Source organism: Lepisosteus oculatus, chromosome 4 (genome assembly GCF_040954835.1).
Source record: "Lepisosteus oculatus isolate fLepOcu1 chromosome 4, fLepOcu1.hap2, whole genome shotgun sequence".
Lineage (NCBI taxonomy): Eukaryota > Metazoa > Chordata > Actinopteri > Semionotiformes > Lepisosteidae > Lepisosteus > Lepisosteus oculatus.
This window is the reverse complement of record NC_090699.1, coordinates 26,517,884-26,538,762: the sequence shown is the minus strand read 5'-3', so window position 1 is coordinate 26,538,762 and position 20,879 is coordinate 26,517,884. Positions and strand designations below refer to the sequence as shown.

Sequence of the window (20,879 nt, the reverse complement as noted above, 5' to 3'; positions counted from 1 at the left end):
GTCGGTTCCATAATTCACACGGTTGGCATCAGTGTTCTAAAGCTCTGGGTAGTATGCAGTGGTGGTATTGTGGGAGATCTTGGGGGGATGTGCTGCAGAAGAAGGGCAATCCTTTGGTATTGATTGATAGAATACAGACCTGACGAGCTTTGCTGTGAGGGGCTCTGACCCATAATGCAGGCAATTTGTAGTGTGGTATGCAGTTTTCTCCACAATGAAGAAATCATCTGAGGATTGCACTAAACTTAACCAGATATCGAAGACAAAGCAGAATTAGGTACATTTATCATTGTCATTTATATAATCATTTAATTGCATTTTGGTCATATACCTTTACTGTAATTTCATGTGGGGAACATACTGTACTGTTAAAATGTCTAGTTTGAATTTTTGCCAAAAGCAGTTGAATAATTCTAGATTTGATTTAGAAAAAATAATCTAGATATCCTTATTCACAACATAGCATATTTTCCAATTACATAGACTTTTCTGATTTAATTGTCCTTATTGTTATATCCAATAACTCAAATATTTTGCCAGCTTTTAATTCTGTTTATAATTCATCTGTAGTATAAGTACATCAAGTATTAAAACATAGCAAAATGTTTTTAACTTCACAGGATAAATACAGATCAGATTTGGAAATGGATGGCAAATTAATGGATCTGGTCAGTGTTGAATTTTCCTTGTTGTTTGTCCAGATAGGTTGGTGGCAGGCTAGGCAAGTGCTGTATAAACACTGCTGGAAAAGCAGGCCTCATACAACATGGCAATTTGGACAATTTTACTGGCTTAGCTCTCTTGCACATCCTGCTTTTTCATTTGCGAATCATTCAGAGATGTAGCATTCTTATTCTTGATGGTCTAGAACCTGCAGCTAGGTGCCTCATTTCTTTTCATTCTCTTGCTGAATTATCGCTGCCATCTATATTCCATTATGGGAGGCAGAGATAATGGTATACAATGAGTATACCATGTGATGATTGTGCATACAGATCAGTAGGATCTGTGACTTTTCCTGCAGCAGGTGATAACCACTTTTTTTGTGATGAAGTTCCTCTTATATTTTTCTGATTGTTCATGTACTGTAGATCAGGTATTTAAAAGATTGCCATATCAAGCCAACACAACTGCATACACTTATGCATTATAGTAAAACACATATAGTAAATTGCACCACTTAAGACTGAATTCATAGGGACTTGCCTTTGTACTGTAGCAGTTTGCAGTGGTGTATGACTAAGACTGAGCTCTGAACTATAGGATACTCACGGGCGAATCTGTTTGCTGTGTGAGTTAATCACATTGGTGTTTGGAGTGGAAAACCCATTACCATCCAGCTGTGGCTTTCAATAAAGGATAGCTTTTTTGGGGAATAACATTTGCGGGTGAACAGACATGCACATCATTAGCAGTCATTGCTTACTGCCCATACTGTGAAGGAGCAAGGCTGTATTCCCGTGTGTTCTTCCTGACGCTGTGCCACTGAGTACTGGATTCACCTTGATGAGTGAAAACAGGCTACATCACATAACTTACCTTTTATCTAAATTTGCTCTGGAAACACAATACTGTGGTAAACACGCTGGCTAGGTTGTTTTTTCTCAGACCTAGAGATCAGATGAATCAATGGTTCTTTGTAATTTAAGTAATTTCCTACAAATTCTACTTATAGAAGAAAGTATCTACAGGAATATTTTCTTAAATATATACAGTAGGTGGATTTCTACATCTAATATTTATTATAATATTTTAATGTTTCCAAAGCAGTTTGTTTACTTTTTTTAGAACAGTTTCCGAATTAATCAAGTTCACTTGTTTTACCATCCAGAAAGGTCTGAGAATCGGATATCACACCTAACTTCGTAGTTCTCACCCCCCATGTTTAGATGTAGGAATTATTTATTTTTAACTTTAAATTTTACTGGTTGGTAACAATAGGAAAATTGGGCATTTGTTCAAGAACAAGAAGCAAACGGATCTGGAATAATTGGTGCCCTGTCTCAAAAGAACCCTCAGTCCATGAACCACATATTTAAAAAATGTCAAAGTACCAGTATGGTATAGAAATCACCATGAACTGCATGCCACAAAACAGTGTGCATGATAGAGTCCTCTATAAGAAATGAGGATTCATTTTCAAAAGTCAGCTGTGAGGCCAGGATGCTGAAGGAATTCAAAAATAGATCATGCCAGAAAAGAAATTTCATTGTTTCTGTGATGTGGGCAATAGCTGGTGCTGTTTGGCTTGAACTGAAGTGTGATTCAGAGACCAAAGATGTTGGAACTATGGGCATGCTTGTTTTTTGTGAACTGTAGTAACCTGTATATTGTCTTGAAGAATGTCAAACATGAACCCCATGACTGTGCCTAGTTCTTTTTCTACTGGGCCTCAGTTGTCAGGAGAGAAAATAGCATGTAGTTTTGTAGTATTCTGTACATGGATTTTTTTAAGCATGCTGTTTGGCTGGCGTAATTGATATCCCAGTTATTGGTTTATCAGGTTTTATTTGTTATTAAATTAAAATGTATTATTATTATTATTATACTGTAAGTTTCAGCAGTCTATGGTGATTACCCAGAAGTAGTTATATGTACTTACTGAATGATTTCAAATATATATATAAATTAGATGTATATGTATTTTAAAGCATGAATTCCAAATGTTTTGTGCCATGTTAATTTTATCATAAATTCTTTAATTTGACTTAAAAACAGTAGAAAATACACAATATTGCACGTAATAAATCAATTGCACTTCCTTAAGGTACAGATAAACGTCTATGTCTCTCTTGCTACAATAAAACTATTTGAAATTTAATTCCTCATGTACAAGATTTAGAGGTTTTTTTTATTAAATACAGTCAACAGATAGCCTTTTTGATTATCAAGGGCATGAGAATGACTTTGGAACCAGCGATTGAGTATGTAACAGTTTTATGATCAGTAGTACAGCTTCCCTTTGATGCAAACTGTACTCATTACCAATGGGAAGTTGTGACACTTCCTATTGGTAATAACTCAGAAATTTTTGAAAATACCTTTATGCCCAATGAAAAGCTTTGGCACAGATGTCTTTCGGGAATTTTGTTTTTTTTGGCTTTTATTAGTTGCTTGGAAGGTTTTAATTGCAAGCTTGTTGACCTCTAACATTGCCATAAAATATAGGCCATTAGAACACCTCTTGATAACTTTTCATCCTCTTATATTCCAAAACATACAGATGTAGCCTTATGAAATACAGTACTTGTTAAATGTGTATTTCTTCATTGTTTTTTGCATTTAACATTTTAGTATTGAGATTAAAATGCTTGTCCATCTTTTTGACATAATTCTCAGAAATTAGGGTTAAAAGGCTAGCTTTACAGTCATTACATTGCTGTGTAATGCTTTTTTTGGTGTGGCAGACTGATGGTGTTAAAAAAAACGTATATGATTCTTATCACTGTTGAAGCTGTGTATTTATACTATATAAATAGCAACATTCAGTAGAACTGAATGTACTGTAGCTGCTGTATAGGAAGCAATCATATAGTATCAAAATCACTGATCATATCAATTTGTGAATGTTGATGTTAGCTACAGAACATCTTGAATTATATAGGATGGGTTTAATAATATTGATTAAAGACTGTGTTGTGTTCAATGTGAAAGATGTAATCTACATGGTACTGTGCTAGTGCTTTTTTTAATTCTTTAATTAAATGTCATAGCATGGCTTTAGCCTGTCTGTGAGTGAGAAGCAATCACTTTTAATCACTTGGCATGAACCTGATTCTTTTTAGAAGTGTCAAAAATAATAAAGCTTCTTTTTGTTCTTATTTAATCTTTACCTGCCACTCGGAACTTTCACTGAAAAGGTCTCACTTGGTCTTTATAATAAAATACGGTGCAGTTTACAAATTCCTGATCCTTTTCACCGCAGAAAAACTAATTAATTTTATTTAGTTAGTGAGCTTAAAGTTTATATATCTATTTCTATATATGTTTTAAAAAATTACATTGAGATGCTAACTTAACAAGTATATAAAAATAACTGTAATTTTATTATTTTGTAGTATATTACAATTAGGGACTGCAAAGGTACAGTATAAAGCTTTGAGATGTTTTTAACGGTTTGACTGGATTAGACACGTGCCTGTTTTCCTGGATTTTGACCCTGTCAGCACTCGGTGATTGAAGTGTCTCCACCTTGGGAAATTCACTCTGCTTCCCATTTCAATGAAGAGCAGTAACTGTTTCTTAATAAACTTTTTTTGGCACATGTTCCTAAATTAAAACATTGAACTTAATGCTAATTATAATCAGTTAACCTCCTCCTTTTACACAAAAAGGAATTGAACCAACATATCCTAACATTAGAGAAAAAAAACTTGTGCTTTGCCCAGATTCTGATATGCTGTAGAAGCAATCTCATTCATGGTTTCTCAAGAAACAAGTTGTCCACACAGTCTTGATGGTTTCCATTTTTGTGGATCAAGAGAATGGATGGGGAGGTGTAAATGCAAAGGCGCTGGCTTGTCATTCTAAAGTGTAACTGTAACAGTTGCTTAACTAATAAACCAAAATTTCCCTCCGCAAACTTGAACAGAAAAATAAATAAACAGAAAATAATAAATCCAGTCTTGCTTCTCACCTTGCTGATCTGCAAATAAGTAGGCTTGGTGTAATTTCACGCCTTGCTCCTGGAAATTAGTTATAAGTTTGAATCCTTTTTTGGTAAACGTGACAAAACTTAAATGGTATGCAGGTTATTTACTACTTTTCAAACTGGGATCATGAACCTTTGCTTAATTCCAGCACTGCATCCATTATCCAGGGAAAGAGATGACTGGTATCCGTGTACAGGAGTAGAAGGCAGGCCATCGGATTTGAAGAAAAAAAATCATAGAAACCAGAGTTTCCATCTTGCATGCTTCTTTGACTCTGTTTTAGACTTCCTCTTGGGTGTTGAAGTATATCCCTCCTGGGGGTAAGGCAGAGATGGAACCTGAGTGTCCTCAGTGGGACACAGCCTTTTCAACAGGGGCTGCAGTTTGTCCTCTTGTTGCTTGAAGTCGAGCTCGACACTGCAAGACAACACCAAAAAAATGTAAACCATTTTATTTGTTCTTTTTTTCGGGTGGACTCAGTACATAGCTACATTGTATTTCTCAGTAGACTATGAGAAAATCACACCCGTCAGACTTTTTGAATTGTTGAAGTTTAGAGAAGTCAAAGATTACAAATAATGAGGGTTATGAAAATTAAAAATGACAAATCTCTGATAATTTGGGGATGGTTAAACATTGTAGGCTACTTTATGTAATGTCATACAGTACATTGAAAAGGGCAGTTTGTACTTATATAAAAATTGTAAAGAAAAAATAAATTCTATTTCAATACATAATTTGTTAGCTCTAAAAGAAGGAATACCTTTCGAACTAGTTTATTTTATCTTAAGGGGATTGTTGGTGTGTTTCATTCCTAAGCATATAAGATCCACTTATAGCTGGAAGGATCCTTCAAAGTTTATGAAATAAGAACCTGGAACATACTGAACAAAACTCTTAACCAATTTTGATAAGTATCAAACAAATAGGATTGCTTACAATGTAAATGAGCAGACCCCTTGCCTAAATAAAAGTCAAACAAAGTCTGATGTCAGGTTATAAGATTTTTAATTTTGTTTTCCATTTAGGAAATGGATTGTATTTCTGTTGGTTACTAGGTTTATGAATAATAAAAAAAATAAAGTATATACTGTACACTTTAAAAACCCCACTTTTACATTTGCAGTATTTCCTCAGTGAAAGAAAACATAGCCCTTCAACCCAACGAATATTTGATGCAATTAGTTATTATTTTTTTAATGTGTTTTAAACTTACAGTATAAAACATTAAACGGTGTCTTAGAATGCTTGCTCACTGCCTTTTGTTTCATACAGACATTAGTTACTCAACCCTATCAGCAGTTTTTCTGTCTGTATTTAGACTGGTTAATTTTTCTTGGTTGCTTTTCAAAAAACATTGTGATCTCATGCATCTTGTTGGATACACGGTTATCTTAGGTGTTCATTTGGCTATAGCGATTCAAGATGATTTTGATTATCTACGTGGAATGTGTATGTACTTTAGTGTGAAGTCCATATGAAGCCCTGTAAGTCTCATTCAAAGTTGAATATGTCACTGAAATTCCTGCCAAATCACTTTCCTTTAATTCAATAAAGCCAGCGCTTTTAATCCGTTGTTCATTCAGACAGGGTCAGTGTGAATAAGTGTGGGTGGGGGGTCTGATGTTGACCAGAGAACTATTAACATTAAATGACAACATTGTTTCTCTGAGGGATTAATAGTGTACATTCTGAATCTGCTGCTTCCAGCTCTTCTTGGATTTCATCCCAGAATCTTGGAGCCTTGTATTTGTTAAATATTAATTATTTGTTTTTAATCAACTAAATCAAAACACTGATGTTATTACCCAGAACTGTTATACCCACTAGTGACTTCTTATGGACATTAAAGCTGTTCAGTAAAATGGTATGAACAAAGGACCCTTAGGATTCATTTTAAATTTGTGTGCTATTTAACAATTAATGTTCCTTTTTTAACTGTTTCTCCATCATCTATAAGCACTCACAGACACATTAGGCAATTCCCGCATGTTCCAATGCAGGATAAATTGGCTTTGAAACCATACATAGGCTGCCAAAATTGTACACAATACAATTCTATACATAAAACAACACTGGCCATAGAGACACTATTTCGGGTCACAGCATCATCAGAAAGTAAGAGAATCTTGCTTGTCCATTTCTGTTTCTGTATGTAAGCTACATGGGATTCACGTGAATCCCCATCGCCTCCACAGAATGATAAACAATGTAATTTTGTCCATTTTTCCTAACAAAATTGCTCCCATTTTGACAAGTTTGTCTGGAATAGTTGATGGACTATACAGTATTTGTTAAGCCTGACTACAGTATAATTTTCAAAAGGGTGCATGACTGTGGCCATTCAAGGACATTTACTCTGTTCTTGTAATATACTGTGGTTATGGTCTTGAAATAAAGCTCTGTTTTTCTGTAGTAAGAAATTTCAAACCAGTTTTACATTCTTGGGTGGCTCACACAAGTTTTTCTCTTTGCTGGTACTTTGCACCCTCTTTCTTTGATAAGTTTTCCAGTCCCTACTGATGAGAAGTATCCCTGTAACAACATCCCATACTCGACTGCTGGTGTAGTGCTAACTGACGAATGTGTTCTTTGCAAAGCAATTACATCTAGCGCAAGATGTTTAAAGCAAGTTTAGTTTAGGTATCCTTTTACCATATTACCTTCTGCCAAATGCCTGCAGTACTGTATATCTCGTATAAGATTTAAAAGCCATTTTGAGTGAAGGCTTCTTTTCTGCCACTCATCCGTATGGGCCAATTTTGTGTTGGAACAGGGGTATTGTCAATGTATGAAAATTGATTTCGATCTTGGATTCCAAATCTTTAAATCACTATTGGCTTGAAAGTGGCATCCATAACTAGTTTCCTGCTTGCTGCAAAGCCTGCTCAGTCTGGATGGGCAGTCTGATCAATGTAGGATCTGTGTTATGTTGCAGATCCACTAATAGTCCTAACTTTATTCAAAGAGATGCATAATCTGCTGATCTGTGCCTCTCTAACACCTTATTCCCCAGTTTGTTTCAACAGCTCCTTGATTGTCAGTGTCAGTTTGTCATATTTTGACATGAGCTGTGGTTTCAAATTAATGTCAAGGATCTACACAGAGAACATTACACTAATTTTGTAAACTACTCCTTCACACCTGAAGTGATTTAGGGTTGCTTTAGCAAAGTTTTGCAACTAAGAAGGTTTTTTTGAAAAATCAAATTTATGAACTTAGTGTCAACATTTTTGCGTCTTATTAGTTGGAGTAGTTGCATAGCTTCTAAATGTAAGTCCTGTTTTAAGTGTCATGACTGCAAGCTCAGACAACAAAATGTGGAAACTGCAGAGCAGTTTACTTGTGCAACTGTTTCAGTTGCTTTTGTGTTTTTAAAGCTTGATAATTATGTAGAATACTGAATCTGCAGAACAAAAAGTGTTCTAATATTGTGCATTGCTGAACCTGCAAAAGTACTGTAGATCTTTTTTCTGTCTGCCCTGAAATCTTTTTTTTTTCCCAGTTAGGAGTGCTGAAAGTACTACACTTGTCTATGAAATATATTTTTGTAGTATTATTTTATTGCTATATTACATCTTCTAAAGTGCTTCACTTCCTGAACTCCATTGTCCAAATAAACACAACACGAAAGATAGGAAAGAAAACAGTATCTAAACTGGTGAAAATTAATCTGCCTTAATGGCCATCATTGGTAGTCTGTGTGTTACACTTGGGAATCAGCAAAATTCTAAAGTATTTCTAAAGTATTATTTAAAGAAGTATAAGTGTACAGTTGAAGTTTTCAATGGAGATGCATTAAAACATTAGTGACCGATCTCAGCAGTCTTGTAGCTGTGACTTCGTTAATGCTAATATGATTTAAGGACAAATTTTGTGTATATTCAAACAAATATTTTGGAATGTGATTGTGTGAATATGTTTATAGTACCTGAAGCTACTGTACAGGAGCGTTACTGTCTATAGATAATGCTGTTGTATAATAGAATTTAAATGCATGGTCTTGAAACAAACATTTATAATGTCCTGAATGCCCTTTCTTGCACAAGAAAATCGGTGCATTTCTCATTAAACATGGTTGAAAAGCTAGCAAGGACAGGCATTAGATTACCAAACGTGCTTTGCAATTATTGTTGTAGAAGGTCCTGCATAGTTATCCTTATTATAAAAATAAAGGCAATTTTCTCTTTCAGATTGATAGTGACTTCTAACATTTTTCAAAGCATAGTGTATTGCAGCTCTTAAAATCAACTCTTTTAAAAAAAGCACAACACAATGCAGGCAGTTATTAAAGAATTAATCACTCTACAGAACCATGTAATTATGCTGTAATCTAATTCAGAATCTTGTTAGTGAAAGGCCTAACTGCATCTGGGTGAGGAGGGGAAAAATCTGAGACAATCTTGTTGAAAAATATGGTCAATTTCTCTGTGGCACTTTGATAGTGTTATGTTTAAGAAAACTCTTTTCTCGGGTAACATTTTAAGAAATTTACAGTGTGTGATTGCCAGCCTTACCTAAACAATTGATTCTTGATGGGCATTGTTGAGTGTTTGACCACTTCACCTTCACACAGGAAAATAGCTGGTGTAAGCGATCTCTGTGCCTTTTATGTCTCTTTTAATTTATTTCAAGTGCTTCTTCTTTGGTATTGCGCTATTCCTGAGCATATACAATATGTTTGGGCTGTGGAGCCTTCTTCGGGTTTCATAACTGAAAAGTTGTGTTCCTTTTCTTCTCTTTTCAGCATGGAATGAACTTGTTCCTTTGTAGCCTACGCATGTTGACACAGCTACCACAGCTACCAGCTACCTACTTGAAGTATATATACAATATGTTGTTTTTTCTGCCATCAGAGCTTAACCACACAAATCACACTAATTGCACTAATTTCTTTTGTGATTAACTATGCACGATCTCTCTAGGGAGGCCAACAAGGTTCAATCAATGTGCTAATCCTATTGTTCAAATGGGCAGCCCTTCCTGATTCTATGTATATCCATATGATACCTGTGATATCTGTGTATATCCATGTCTCAATCAGCATAATGCCCTACCAAGCCAAGACTATCGCTGAAAAGCACAGGATAACAACAAAGGATCAATACGCTAAGTTAAGGCACGTATTGGTAAATAAGCAGTAACTACACAGTTAATTTTTATCTCCAAATTGTGTTTACCATTGAGACATCTTTACTAATACGGCAATATGTAGCCCTTCTGGTTAAACTTAAAATAAAACCCTTATTTGAAAAAGGTTGGATGTGTACATAATTCACATATCAAGCATGTAATCATAAAAAAATTGCAGCATGTTGGCCTGTAATTACAGTAACTAAAAGCTTATAATTGACATTCTGCTTCAGTAGATGACACAATTATGCCAAACTGTTGTATTGATTTTATATAATTTCCATCCCCTACCTTTGATAATGAATGGAATGTGCATGTATATATTCATACAGTTATAAAATTAAGTGGCGATGGAGAGGAATGGGAAGAGAGCTGCCTGGGCAGCATACAAGAATTGAACCCCTGTGCTCTAACTGATAGTCAATCTACATAGATTGGAGCGAGTAAAACATACAAAGTAGACTTCTAATTTAGTTGATTCATGTTTCACTCTGAGATCCTTCATAGTTTAGAAGATACACATTCCAATTATACAATTGTGGAAAGTGTTGTTGCTGGTGTTGTTGGCTCAAACACGTTTGTTTTGAGGGATGACTGCTTGTTTATATGGTTGAAGATGCTGAAATTCTAACTCCAAGTCTTCTGTGTCGGCATTGGCAGTGATGATGACGGTAGAGTGTGTGTGTCTGTGTGAAGTACACTAAGAAATAGTAATCTAGAGACTCATATTTCTACCCTATAGTCAGTGATATGTGGGGATTGGCCTTAGCATTCCTCCTTTCGGAAACTTGAAGTGTAACACATTTAGTCATTTAGTGAGGGAAAGTGGCTAGAGCTGCCTTGTTGTCCCATTTGACCCAACAGACAAGCATCCTTATTTGCTGTAACTCCATATTAGTTTGGCTACTCATATGCATTTCTCAGTTGATCATTGTTAATGGTTACCAATTACTGAGTGAAATAGTCACATAAAAATCAGAGGTTTATGTAGTTCAATAGGCAGGAAATATACATAACCTACATACTGTATATAACCATATAATTTAAATTAACTATATGTTTACAAATATATACGTCAGATCTTTTTAATGCCTAATTTATGGTTTGTCATGCTTCGATTTTTGTTTTTCCCCTTGGAAATATTTCAATATTGGCAATAAGTACCTAGTTAATTTAATGTGATAAATGAGATGCTTGTATTCAGGTGCTTGGAAAATTGAACCATATACTTCGAGTTCTGTAGTATTGTTCTCTTGATAGTTACCGAGTTTAACAGCCAGTAGATTTACACCTTTAAGGGACTCACCCACCCAGACGTTTTGTTTTTTTTTCTGGTTTCAATGTAGAATTAACTACTCCTTGTTCCAGAAAAGATCTTGGTTCTTTTGTGCCTACCTAAAGACTATTTGATAGTGGACAGGGTCAGCAGAAGCAGTGTATCTTATAACTGCATCCCATATAAATCTGTCGTTTCCTGCTTCTTTAGGGCATTTTCCACTTTGTCAGATTGATAGCCTTCTCTTTCTCTACCTTGTCTGTGTCCTCTTAGTGTCAGTTGTCATAAGATACTTGGTTCTGAGCTTAGTTTGGCTAGAAAATGGGCTGCGACCTAAAAGGGTTTTTTTATTCAGTTACTGAACAGGCACTGGGGAACAGTGGAGCTGAAGTTTGTTTTATTGAAATGGTGAACTACTGAACATGAGCTTCCTAGGGAGCTCTTCGAAATGCTAATATATGTATTACAGTTTCCTATGATTTAGAAAGTATTGCCCTTTTGTTTGTGTTTTATTTTTTTAAATTAGACTACTGTTATAAAGCCAACAAATTTAATTTTGTTCATTACTGAGTGGTTGGTATAGGAAAGGTAATAGTGCTGTTTTGCTTTTTATCTTACCAGCTATAGAGATCGTTTAAAAATAAAAACTAAAACCATGTTTCTTAAAGCAAAACTGTTTAAAAATCTGAAGGTTTAAGTTAACCTTATTTGAGACTTAAGGATTAAAAAATTACAGCTTCTTGGATAAAGCAAAAATAATACTGCTGACCAAATGTTCCCTTAGGGCTATGATGTAAACAAAGAAGCTGGAAATTGAGGAAGAGTAGATAGCTACAAAGCTAGGGCTACTTGGAGGAAAGCTTCAACACTCTATTTTTTATTTTATGTTTTATGAAGTTCACCCAAATTCTGCAGTTGCATGTGGTTGGCATTTGATGCACTGTATGTACTGTACCAATCAGAACTGGTTAATGGACTGGAAACAGTGAATGTTTGAAATACATTGACAGAATTGGTGGAGTATCTGAGGGATCTGTGTTAGGGCTACTAATTTATTTCAGTTATCTGGATTCTAGAATACTTGGAAAACTAGACAATTTGTCAGATAATGCCAAAATATAAGCATTAGCAAGCATTGTGTAAGTTGCAGAAAAAACCCCAAAAAGACTTAGATGCAGTTCAAGACTGGGTGAATAAGTGGCAGGTGTCATTTAATATAGACAAGTCATTAATATAGACACCCTGCATGCAGGGTGTTCCATGTACGTAACAGAAACATAAACTATTAATATAAAGTGGGAAACACCAACCTTGAAGAGGCTGCTTATGAGAAAGACATACAGTAGGTGTTTATGCTGATGCATTATATTTATATGTATATCTTCTAGACATGTGAAGAAGAAATAAATTATGGTTTGCCAGTAGGACAGTAGAGAAGAACAATGCTATAATTTAAGTGTAAGCACAGTTTTGTATTCACATAACATCTTCATTTTACTTAGAATCTGTTAGGTCTTACGTTTTTGATGAAGGAGCTACTGTAGGTTTCAGTGACTTACACTTACTGGATGTAACAGAGGCTTCTGTTTTCTTTATCTGTTTGTTCAATTCAATCCTTTCAGGAAGAACAATTGTCTGAAATAACCTCTGAAATGAGAAGTATATTTTTAATTTCTTGAATTGTTTAAAATTGTCCACAAACTTGCAAAGTTTTGGAAATTGATCAAATAATATTATCGTTAATCCTCATAAGTAAAAGCATTAAAATGTATATTGTTAGGTGTTATATTTATATTGTTAGGTATGTAAACCCTTTTAAGTACAGTAGTGTGGTTTGTATGTAAGGTAAATAAACCTGGGACCTGTGCTAAAGGATATATCCTTAAAAATAGAAATCATCCATATATTTCAATTTATCAGGTAAACAAGCAAGAGGAAAAGTTATTATTTTATGAAATCTTAGGTTCTGTTCTGATCCTAGGATAGAAACATAAAGTTAAAAAAAACTTTCAGCTCTAGATTTCGCTTTATTGTTCCCGAAAAGATCAATGAACCAGTTTATTACAGCAAGACCCAAAAGAGCTAGAGAATTTGAAGAAATTGTTGACAGCTGAAAGCAGAAATAGACTTAAGAAGTTCCTAGTGAGATAAAGTGACAAACGGTGGAGGTTCAGGAGTCAATATCTGATTGAGACACTGTGCCCTGCTTTGTACAGTAGATGCTAAAGACAAACTTGTTTTAGAAATCTTCTTTCTGCTCACTCATTCTTTTATTAGGGTGGCATCCTTTAAAAAAAACACTGACTTTACCTCCGTGTGCCAAATCACATGAAAAAAGTATAAAACTGAGGACTGGAGTAGTGTTTGAAGAAAGCTGACTACTATAATCTGCATTTTTTCCAGTGGTAGTGTTTGTTCTTATATGTGCTTGTTTAAATATAGGCTTATATGCCGAGTGTTGAAATGACCCAAGATGGAGAATGTTGTTGTATAAAATGTAGGACTTGAGTATGTTCCTTTTTGCGACTCACATTTACTTTTCAGGTAAGATACTACATTTCTTTAATCACTGTATTTTGGTTATGAAAGAACAGGTGTAAATTTACCCCTTTATGAAAATAGAACCATCACCTCTATGTATTAATTTGCCAAAGAATGGAGTTTTATACCATTTAACTTCTGAAAATGAAACAATTGTGGTTTAAAATTGATTCAGCTTTGGGAAAAATTAAAACATGCTTTGTAGAGCAAAAATCACAAAATTATTTAACTTTGATTTAGTTTTCAAGGATTTTGAACTTAGTTTGCTGTGTGTGATCTTCATTATGAATTATTTTAGATATCTTTCAAATGGCTAATTCAAGAAGTGATTCACAATTGAACCAAAGCTTAAACTAAAGACCTCTCAACCACATTAATGATTTATGATGTAAATGTATTTAAATGCTGAAGTGATGGTAATTTCAGCAGGAAGAGAAAGGGCACTTTCACCAAGAGATAATCACAGAATGACAATGGCTGTATAGATTTAATTCCAAGTAGCCTTAGCTACTTGGATATAACTGGCACAGGTTCTGCATACCCAATTCTTTTGACTACAAAAACGTTTATCAGCTGTATAGATTTAAACCATCACATGGATGTGCTCTGAACTCAAATTTCATATGATTTTAAAGAACACTATCTTTTGAACACTTTTTGGCCCTTGACGCTGCATGTAATCACTCTTCGGTGTGATCCAGTGTTAACAAGATGGCAATTTCTGTGATGGTAAAGCCTTTATTCAGTTTGGGAGATCTATTCTGATTGTTTCATGACCTTTCCATAGTTCTGCCTTAGGCTCAAGAAGAGAAATTAGTGTATTAAAGTAGAATGTAATAAAAGTCCACATTTTTGACAATCATTGAAATACATATTTTCCCATATCAGAAAGAACACATTAGCACCAGTGTGTTCTTGTATTGAACATTTTCTTCTTGCTCTGACTTGTAATGTAATAAATGTAATTGATCCTTGGATGGTGTACTGTCTCCTCTTATGAATGCCCAATCATGTTATATGCCAAAGTGTACAAAACCATTTAAAATGAGAACAGAGTGAATGCAATCTGACCACTTCTTTTAGAAGACCTCCTCTTTAGAAATCTTGAGAGCTGATGACCAATTCCTCTTTGATTTTTTTAAAGGTTTTTAATGAAACAATCATTCTTTGTGTTGCCACTTTATCAGTAGGTTTTCATTAAATTGTCATGGGCTTGACATCTGTGTACTACTGTGTCATGGTTTTCAAATGCCATATATGTTTTTTGTCTCTTTGTAAGGAATTCCCTAAGTATATCATCTGTTCAAAGTATCCCTAAAAACACTTCAGACATTGCTGTTCTTTAACCTTTCAGCTCAGTCCTGTGTTTTGGGCTCATTGTGATGATCCACAGATGATATTTTTCTTCCACTTCCACTATACAGTATATTTCATTTTCTTCTCAGCATCCTGTCTCTTGTCCCCAGCCTCACCAATCTGTACACAGAATTTGAACTGGAATTCCTCAGAGTGCTCGTGGAGTTCATTCAGTCCCACTGCCACATTCCCACAAGTATCATTTTGGTATCTATGGCAACCAGCTGCCTTAGTATAAAGCTCCAGTGCCAACAGCTCTGCATCAAACATCTTTACAGATGCACAAAATATACTGTCTTGCCTGGATAGCCACAAGCCTCCACTTCTGGAGATTAACAAGCTATGATTTTGGCAACTCATTTGCACTGCAAATTCTGCATTCAACTCTACAGAAAACATCTTTCACCTCTCCATACCTTCTGAATATAGAAAACTGGTGTTTGCTCTTAATGGCAGTCGCTGTTATGTGTTTATTCATTGCATGCTTTGTACATACTGTATGTAATTAATGCAACAAACGTACCCATGATGCATAAATAGTCTTTAAGATTAACAGATACACTGGTATTGTACCATTTATATCAGTGAAGTGTGGGAGAATTTAGTTGAATGAGGTTTAAGATTGACTGTATTAATTCTAATAAAATCTGATGGTTTTGTTACAAAAGAACTGATGACAGTTAAATACAGAGGAAGAAAAAGTATATTTAAAAGTGAGCCTAAAATCACATTCTTGAGGTTTGCTCTGTGGCTTCACCTCAAAAGTGTTAGGGGGAAAAAAAGAACATGAAAATCATGAAGTTCTTTAATTATGCATTTTGCTTAAAGCAAAGTTCTATAATCAAAATGTTTAGAGGTATCTTCTCATTTGATCAACATATTAGGCTTCAGCAGTGAGGTATAAGATAATTAGATTATGGGGTTTCCAGATGAACAAAGCATCAAGAAGCACTGTGGCTTAAAGCACTAGTCTTAAAATAAATTGAATCCTTTTAAATCCTCTTTCATGCCATCATGGTCTTTAATTAGACTGTGGCAAATGTGCTGTATCACATTAGTATTCCAAGATTATAGATCATCTCAAGAAAAAAAAATAATTACATTAATCATTTCTACAAGCCACTTTTTCATTCATACAGCATTGCCGTTACAGAATGCACTCAGATTGTCAGCAGAGCTGTTGATTCATAGCCATTTAACTTCTGTTCTCCTCCACTTGCACTGGTTGAAAAGTAATGCGAAAAGTCTGTCATATTTGGAAAAGTTTTAATACGCAATATAGTTTGTGAGAAATTTGCAGTGAAGAACATTTGTAAAAAAGAAATTAATGTCATTGTTTCAATTAAAAAATAAAATCAGTTACTGTAAAATAATGAAGAAACAAAAGGTAATCCTTTCCTCTTTCTTTCTTTACTGCATACTAAGGTTTTTTTCTGCTTTGTATCATTATATGTAAAATTGTGATTCACCTTGTGATCTTCTATCCTGCTAAATCTGCAGCAAGCCTGCACCTCTGCCAAGTACAGTAGTTTCACAGACCCTATTTCCCACTTATCGTACATTCCTTAATAGTAATTTACTGTTGCTATGCAAGTCTAGGACTCTTTCTAATCTGGAAGTTAATCTTGAGAGTTTACTTTCTCCACAATAGTGAAACAATGGCAAGAAGAATGCCCTGCCTAAATGTATGTAGTTCTATGAAGTATTGTATGGCTTTATGTCATTTTATATCATTTTCAAAAAAGGCTTTCAGAAGTGTGGCTATGCATTTGTGTGATTGTGACTGATTTCATTTAGAAATGTAGTGGATATATGAAGTAATTTTAATACACCTCCCTGCTTATCCCTGTGCAGTTGCTGTGTGCCACATACTAAGAGGAGATCTTCAGAGTTTTGAAAGCTTATAAAAGCCTGTTACCATGACATTTTCATCTATTTACGAAACATCAGAAAACTCAGTCTTACAATTGCATGTACTTTGGAAATAATACTTCAAAACATGATACGCTTCAAATCCAATAACAGTCTTTATCCAGTGAAATAAATGTACATTGACAAATACTGTAATAGTTAAATCTTTGTACATAAAGGATTTGATTTTATTCATCATATTGGCTGAATAATAAAAATGCAAAACCCGAGAAAGGCTGTTAATAACATATAAATATGATTTTTTTTCATATCATGCAGTGAAACGATAAGAGTGACAAAGCGCCTCAGTGCTGCACTGCCAGGAATGTGTTCTGGAAGACTTGTGCACAAATTGTATTCAAATTTAGAATGTATTTTTTTCCTGTAGTTGGATGTATGTCATTTAAGATGGTGCTTTTTGGCCATGCCTCTCAGCACAGTAGCTTTCCATCTCATTCTGCACTTTACAGTGGTGTAAGATATTATTTCGTATACAGTACCCAGCATTCTCATTTTAGCAGCTTGGAGTTATGCTATCAAAACTCAGAATTTCTGCTGACAATCTTAACCTAATTCCATCACATCTAACACAAGTGATTTCTCTTAGACCAGTGCCTCACGTGGTAACAGGGCCTACATTACATCACGATTCCCCTAACTGAGAAGCCCTCCAGGCCATCTAAAGACAAGCCTCTTTAGATCTTTTCCAGTGATGAGTTGGACTCATTCTCCTCATCACTGAAAAAAAAAACATTACAAGACTGATTCTGTATTTTTAAGCAAATTATTTTCTATAATAAACTTTAACATTGTGTGGCTTCACAGTGTGATGCAGGAATATTTAATATATTTTTTATCTGATATCACTGAGAGATGAAAGGTTTTGCATTTTTTTAAAAACACTTTTAACTGATTTTTCAGAAAATAAATTCTAACTTAAGGGCTCTTATTTTTCTATAAATGTATTTTTTTTTAAATTGTCACATGTACTCTATGTACAGTAAGGCATATTTTTACACAAAGGAAATGGAAGAAGAAAAACATATAGTTTATTGTTTGATTTTGTGATATTGTATAATATTTGTTAAATTAAAGTTTCTGTTCTGAGCTGGCATTCATTAAGTTTCCTTTTGACCTGACCCAAGTTTGAAACCAGGCCTCCAGGAGCTATAGCGTAGGAAAGCTAGAAGAATTGTATTAAATTAACCTTCAAAGCAATCTTAACTTCTTGAATTGCAATTACCTCATGACAGGGCATCATGGTCTGTAAGCATCTGTTACACACCAGAGGGCAGTATATATGAAGTGGGTCTTTGGTCTGACATAAGAATTTAAACATCTTGCGGATGGATATACAGTAGGCTGTGTAGTGACAGGAAATTCAGTATGCCCAGTAATCTATCAAGAAAACATACATAAGATCATAAAAGCTGCTAGGCAGTGCCCTGGATGAATTGAGCATACAAAGCTGTTTAACACTGCATGGTTTCTTTCAAAGAATCTTGTATGCTGGATGATTTTTAAAAAAGGAAGCCTCTGTCACAGTTCTGGAAGTTCATAACAGAGCCCCACAAAGTGTGTTCAGGGACATAAATTTAATTATTTACAGGCTGGTAATTTCCTCATAGCACCTGGAGTTTGGTTCACCTTGTTTTTGGAGATCCCCAGACTACACGAATAAAGACTGAGTCAGGTGCTGTGACATGCAACATGTCATATTTTGTACCACTGTTATATGAATATAAAAAATGCACTGATTTTTTTAAAAACCAGTTGTTTGCTTAGTTAAAATCTAACCATAAATAAATACTAGAGTTTTATATGAGTGCCAAAGGGTAATGCTAATATTAATAATAATAATAATAATAATTGCTTACACTTATATAGCGCTTTTCTGGACACTCCACTCAAAGCGCTTTACAGGTAATGGGGACTCCCCTCCACCACCACCAATGTGCAGCATCCACCTGGATGATGCGACGGCAGCCATAGTGCGCCAGAACGCTCACCACACATCAGCTATCAGTGGGGAGGAGAGCAGAGTAATGTAGCCAATTCATAGAGGGGGATTATTAGGAGGCCATGATTAGTAAGGGCCAATTGGAAATTTGGCCAGGACACCGGGGTACACCCCTACTCTTTTCGAGAAGAGCCCTGGGATTTTTAATGACCACAGAGAGTCAGGACCTCGGTTTTACGTCTCATCCGAAGGACGGCACCTGTTTACAGTATAGTGTCCCCATCACTATACTGGGGCATTAGGACCCACATGGACCACAGGGTGAGCGCCCCCTGCTGGCCCCACTAACACCTCTTCCAGCAGCAACCTTAGTTTTTCCCAGGAGGTCTCCCATCCAGGTACTGACCAGGCTCACACCTGCTTAGCTTCAGTGGGTTGCCAGTTGTGAGTTGCAGGGTGATATGGCTGCTGGCATACTAATGTCTATGTTATTTATTTGTTTTAAGAAAGTAATGTACAGTATGTCTCTCAGTGTGTATGCTAACCTGTTTTAAGACATGGGTACAAGAAACTTTGCTGTATATGTGGAGAAGCACAAATACAAGTACAAATGCACAAAAAAGATGCTTTCACAATTCATTCCTCACCAGTATTATGCATGTTTGATCTGCGGATAGTGCCTTCAAATCAAACAGCATTTTCCTCCACAATCTCTTATAAAAGACTCGAGCAATACAATCAGTGTACCCCAGCCTGACTCCATCTGTCACTTTTCTTTTATTTATTCTTTTTATTTTGTTCTCATTTCCTGTGTTTCTTTCTTGTTGAATCAGGTTGTAAGCGATTTTTCCTTTCATTTTGAAATTTCCTAAGTCAGAGATGCATCTGTGAAAATGAATTAGGAAATAACAGGAGCTATAAACCCAGGGATGACTGAAACGGGCTAAAACAAATGAAGGGTTAAGTGTATTACTTGTATCTTTACAAGATCTCTGTCTTAGGACTGTTTATCTTATGTGTGCACGAATTAGCAGCGCACTTTGTTGCGGTTTGTCTTTGTGTTTAGCCAGTCCTCATTGCTACAAAATGATTTATCCTAGGGTGAAAGTTATACAGTCCAGTTTGTGTGTTCTTAAAAAGGAATATGAAGTAATTGTAAAGAAAACTTCAAACCGACCTGTAAATAATGCATGCGCTGTTTCGACAAGTGTCACAGTTTGCCGTGTCCTGTCCCGTTCGATAGGAGAGGCTGCAAAGATAAGAGTGCGAATGAGTAATTACAGGGCTTGTTTAGTTGTTCCTTTCCCATTTGCTCCCTGTCTCATCTCGTTTGTCATTACTTACTATCTCTTAAAGTAAACATGGCCTGCATTAAGTTTTATTTTCTTATTCCTGTATGAGGACAATGATCAAGATAACTTTGTACTTTGAATACCTTTGCTTCTGTGTGCAAAGCACAGTTAGTTTACAAAGCACAATTTTTTTTCAATAACATCTCCCACACATAAAAAATAGAATCTCCATCATCCAACACCCCCTACACAAACACTTCAGCTCTAAAAAACTTACTCTTGGTCTGAGAGACACCGGTGGGAGCCATCTTCCAATGCACAGTGGTGACTTTGTCGTCACTATCTAAATAATCGGGTTATTGGTCATTAGCGAGTTTGATTTGAATCAACCCTTCTCAGTCACAGAACAATATTCCAATCTAGTAATGGGAGTCATGTGACATAAAATGCTTTTGAACAGAGTACATAGTCTGTTGGCATGGACTACAAGGGGGACTGGACAGGAGTGTACAATATAAGATAAATGGTGTCCCTATGTCCCAGCTTGTTTGTTTCTGAAAAACTACAACACCATAATTTTTCATGTAAACTTAAAAGAATCAAGGCATGGAATTTGCTTTGTGCTGTCGAAAAGAAATCTCAAATCTGAAATGTGCAGGTATTTCAGTGTAGGTACACCTGGGTAAAGCTTTTTGTCCACTCTATTTAAAAAGTAAAAATTGCATCTTTCAATAGTGCGCTGTATAGTAGACATTTTA

General features: G+C 35.3%; 2 protein-coding genes across 6 annotated transcripts in view; one reads left to right on the top strand and one right to left on the bottom strand.

Moving 5' to 3' along the window:
* The window catches only part of dock1 (dedicator of cytokinesis 1), a 292,059-nt gene that overhangs the window by 109,647 nt on the left and 161,533 nt on the right, over positions 1-20,879 (top strand). The gene's annotated exons all lie outside the window — the stretch shown is intronic.
* insyn2a (inhibitory synaptic factor 2A) overlaps positions 2,659-20,879 on the bottom strand; it is a 41,101-nt gene continuing 22,880 nt past the window's right edge. Inside the window, exons 3-4 of one of the 2 annotated variants that reach the window (XM_006630408.3) lie at positions 20,007-20,078; positions 2,659-5,069 (exon numbers count right to left, since the gene is read on the bottom strand). In XM_006630408.3, the coding sequence (XP_006630471.1) occupies positions 4,886-5,069; positions 20,007-20,078 (256 nt within the window). In that variant the 3' untranslated portion in view covers positions 2,659-4,885. The remainder of the gene's footprint in view (positions 5,070-20,006; positions 20,079-20,879) is intronic. The other variant, XM_015346834.2, reaches the window with a different exon arrangement.